This window comes from Oratosquilla oratoria, chromosome 12 (genome assembly GCF_046742065.1).
Source record: "Oratosquilla oratoria isolate Oo_2021 chromosome 12, ASM4674206v1, whole genome shotgun sequence".
Taxonomy (NCBI): domain Eukaryota; kingdom Metazoa; phylum Arthropoda; class Malacostraca; order Stomatopoda; family Squillidae; genus Oratosquilla; species Oratosquilla oratoria.
Window position 1 is genome coordinate 35,412,391 of NC_134788.1, and position 4,716 is coordinate 35,417,106.

The 4,716-nt window shown below is 41.3% G+C and overlaps 1 protein-coding gene across 1 annotated transcript; it reads right to left on the reverse strand.

Annotated features, from left to right (window-relative positions):
* Nucleotides 1–2,231, reverse strand: LOC143030672 (uncharacterized). The gene has a single exon (XM_076193849.1). The coding sequence runs from the start codon at nucleotides 2,091–2,093 to the stop codon at nucleotides 885–887; it is 1,209 nt and encodes a 402-aa protein (XP_076049964.1). The 5' UTR covers nucleotides 2,094–2,231; the 3' UTR covers nucleotides 1–884.
* Between the last annotated feature and the right edge of the window lie 2,485 nt (nucleotides 2,232–4,716).

The following is a 4,716-nucleotide window of genomic DNA, read 5'->3' on the forward strand; positions in this document are numbered from 1 at the left end:
CAATTTTTTTTATTTATTTCATATATAGGTTAACACACTTTTATTGAGAATACACTTCGGGAAGGTTTCTCCACTGTATGGGTCACTGTACGACATAAATATTGATGTTTTGTGAAGAAAAAAAACTGCAAAGGTCATTTCAAATACTTTTTATCGTGTGCAGATCTTCACATGTCTGTCAAGATTCTTTATTGAGAGCTGCAATGGAAATGTCACATTGAAAAGGTGTTTCCCCTCGGTGAATCTTCAAATTAGTTTGTGTAAGAAAGATTTAACATAAAGGTCACACAAGGCCTCTCCCTTGTGTGGGTCCTCGTGCAAGCTTTTAGATAAGGATTTGTCATGAGAGCTGTGAAGTGGAAGTCACGATTGAAAGGCTTTTTTCCCGTGTGAGTCATCATATGATATTTGAGAGGACCCATTACCCTCAAAGTTGCTTCGCAATAGTCACTGAAAAGGTTTCTCTCCTACGTGGGGTCGTCATGTGCCTTTTGAGAATATGTTTTCCTCTGAAAACTACGTCGCAAACCTAAAGGATTCTCTCCTGTGTGGGTCATGTGATATTCAAGGTCACATTTCACTATGAGAGCTGTACCGCATAGGTCACATAGGAAAGGTTTCTCTCCTGGGTGGGCCACCATATGGTTTTTGAGATGATGCCTTCCTCTGAAAGGTGTATTCCAAAGTTCACACTTAAGAGACTTCTCTTCTGTGTGAGTTGTGACATAATCTCAGAGATTTTAGTTTAAGAAAAGTGCGTAGCTAAAGTCACAATTGGAAGGATTCTCTCCTGTGTGAATCATGGCACGAATTCAAATGTTTGACTACATTGCCAAAGCTGCGTCACAAAGGTCACGTTCGAAAGCTGTGTCGCAAAGGACACACTAAGAATGCTTCTCTCCTGTGTGGGTTGCCATGTGCCTTTTGAGGTGATGCTTCATTCTGAAATCTGCCTCGCAAAGATCACATTTGAAAGGCTTCTCTCCTGTGTGGGTCATCACGTGACGTCGAAGACTTAAGGTTGCCGTGAAGGCTGCGTTGCAAATATCACATTTGAAAGGCTTCTCTCCTGTGTGAGCTATCATATGACATTTGAGAGCACTCGTTCTTTTGAAAGCTGCGTCGCAATGGTCACACTTGAAAGGTTTTTCTCCTGTGTGGTTCATCACGTGATACCGAAGAGTTACCTTCGTTGTGAAAGCTGAGTCGCAAAGGTCACACTGGAAAGGTTTCTCTTCTGTGTGGGTCATCATGTGACGTCGAAGATGTGCTTTTAATTTGAAAGCTGCGTCGCAAAGGTCACACTGAAAAGGCTTCTCTTCTCTGTGGGTTATCATGTGACATTTCAGATCACCCGTTCTTGTGAAAGCTGCGTCACAAAGGTCACACTGGAAAGGCTTCTCTCCTGTATGGGTCATCACATGACATCGAAGATTTGTTTTTGTTATGAACGCTGCTTCGCAAAGGTCACACTTAAAAGGCTTCTCTCCTGTATGGGTCATCACGTGACATCGAAGAGTTGCCTTTCTTGTGAAAGCTGCATCACAAAGGTCACACTGGAAAGGCTTCTCGCCTGTGTGGGTCATCATGTGGTCTTTGAGAGTTGACCTTTTTCTAAAAAACGCGTCGCAAAGCTCACACTTGAAAGGTTTCTCTCCTGTGTGGGTCATCTGATGATGTTCAAGGTCAACTTTGGCAAAGTAAGCTGCATTGCAAACATCACACTGGAAAGGCTTCTCTCCTGTGTGGGTCGCCATATGTTTTTTGATATTATGCTTCATACTGAATACTACGTCACAAAGTTCGCACTTGAAAGGCTTCTCTCCAGTGTGGGTTATCACGTGACGCTTGAGATGCGATTTTAATTTGAAATCTGCTTCGCAAATGTCACACTTGAAAGGCTTCTCTCCTGTGTGGTTCATCATGTGATATCGAAGAATTGCCTTTGTTGTGAAAGGTGCGTCGCAAAGGTCACACTTGAAAGGTTTCTCTCCTGTTTGGTCCATCATGTGACAACGAACAATTGCTTTTGTTGTGGAAGCTGCGTCGCCGCAAAGGACAAAATGGAAAGGTTTCTCTCCTAAGTGGGTCATTATATTCTTTTTGAGACAACTACTCTTATGGGAGACATCTGCATCACGTGAGCCTCATCGGGATGCTTTTTCTCCGGCGTCAATAGCGGAAGTATAGGATTTAAGGTCAACTCCCCCAAGGAAAATCTGGATTGTTAAATCCTGATCCTGAAAATAAAAACTAAAGCTTTTATACGTCTGCAATAATTTGTAAATAATAAGAAACGTGTTGAATATTGAATATAAAGTTGGAATTAAACATATCATTTTAATTACCCAATTCCGTATAAACACACTATGATAAATTCATATGTCGTATGAAATACTGAGAAATAAACAGAACAATAGGTTTGTTTCATTTGGCATTACCAACACCATCTTAACACAAGCTTTTCAACACTCCTAGCAGAGAGAGCCAAATATGTTTGCTGTCATTTGGCATATGATCATCTATAAGTACAATGACCCATCTGGGTTCCAATTTTGGCAACAATTTTTCCCATAGTGGCGGAGCAGTTTCGTGACAGACAAACTATGGCAGGCAGGCAGTCAGACAAGCTGAACTTCTCAGATCCCTATACTACAGGCGTGCGGTACATCGGCATTTACCCAAATTTCAATAACAAACCCATCAGGTTGTGAAAGAATTCTGGTTTCATATGTTGGTTTCTGTGGGAAGTATTGGAATGAATTGCTGTGCCAGAGGTCACTAGAGGCGACAGTGGTGTAATCAGTAAGCACGCCTGCCCGGTCAGTTGGAGGTCCCGGGGATCGATTCCCGGGGGGGGGGGGGTGCCAGCTTTTCAGTGACACGCTCCCTATCACGCAACTGCTCGTTGGTAGTCTGGGTGACTAAGGTTTGTGAGATGCCTCTTCCGATCTTGATGTCCTGATGATAGCTATCGATTTTACTGACATTTATTGGATGTCTGTCACGACAACTACATAGCGCAGTATGGGAAAGAATATACATGACTTGGTAATGCACTCAGCCTATTGGTCACTTGTTGCAAAAATATGTTAACCGGTGGAGGTGGCGAAAACAATGCCTCAATTAGGCTCTAACCACAAAATAAGAATCACAAACACTGGCACATGCAGTATGTGATATCTGACTTCAGAAAAGATCACCTTGTCAAAGGATCCTCACACAATTGACTGGAAGGAAATTGAGTGTGGAAAACCAACATATCATATTATCTGAAGTTACATTCCATTTACGGATGTAAATCCTAATATTTGCAAGACACCCATTAGGCGAATTCGTGTTTTTTATACAAAAATGTTCCTGTTGATTTGGTCGAATAGGATGTTGTGTTTCTATCGGAAATAACTTGTTTGTACTAACCGTCTCCCCCCGCGCCCAAGCCCCTTACCACTAAAGTCTGGGAAATAAACATTTTGAGTAAGACAAGCGTGCAAACCCAGTCATTTACGAGAGAAACGACGGCAACATTTGTACCGCCAGATAATTGAACATAATTTTCGTTTAATTGCATTTTTCTACAAAAATATATTAGCGAAATCGCTAGGCATTATGGGTGAACTAACTCCACCCCTCCGTGACGTCATTAGAACGCATTCGGATGTAAACATAGACTGGGAATTGACGAGATAAACACCATATGAGGACGGAGCCTTTATTTGTACGACGTTTCGCTTATTACAGCTTTTTCCTCATATTACAGCTCCGTCCTCATATGGTGTTTATCTCGTCAATCTTGTCGGCAAACTGCCACTTTTAAGCATAGAATGGGAACCTTAGATTTAGGAGATTGAGAAAAACCCACACCCTCCAGTTCAGGATTCCATTAGAGGAATAATTTAGGGGGTGTTATGAGATGTAGATATTATATCGAGAAACGAAATAACAAAGTCTTGAGTGATAGTACGAAGCGGTAGTCGGTAGTTCGCTAGCCATGCTGTGTTTCACGTGTGGGCATGGGTAGTCTAAGCCCGGAACCCCCTACATAACAGGTATATTAATACTCTCAGCCATTCTAAGTTATCTGTGAAATGAGTCTAAAGCCCGGAACCTCCCCCCACCATCATAACAGGGAGAAAATGGGTTGATGGAGTATAACCAAACATATGTAAACGCACCCGAGCTTCCGAGCTAACAACATCTACGAACTTGAGCTTCGAAGGAAGACGAAAATTCTCAATAGTGCAAGGAAAACAGGAGGCTTGGTTTGTAGTGAATGGGAGGGGGAGCAATTGTGATCACTCAAAATTATTTCTCTGCAGTGTTAAATTGATTTAATGAGAGAAAATGCAAGAAAATCAAAACGATAATTTCGAGTCGAATGTCTTTCAAAAGCAGAGCCATCTAGGTCTAATGTAAATAGAGGATGTGAAACGCCAGGAAGGTTTGGACTGTATAATGAAGACCCCTTTTCTGGTTTTGGTAAGCACGAAAGAAGAAATTTGAGTCGAATCATAGATATGGAAATGTTGAGTAATAATAGAAAATGGGAGAACGAATTCATAGAACTAAGGTAATTGTAGAATTAATGGAATGTCTAACCCAAGCTAACAATAAGATACCTGATCTGAAGAAATCAAATTCTGAACTAAGAAATAAGGTAAAGGGATTAAAGAAACATATAAGGGAAGTTAAACGTGAAAACGAAAAGATGAAAAC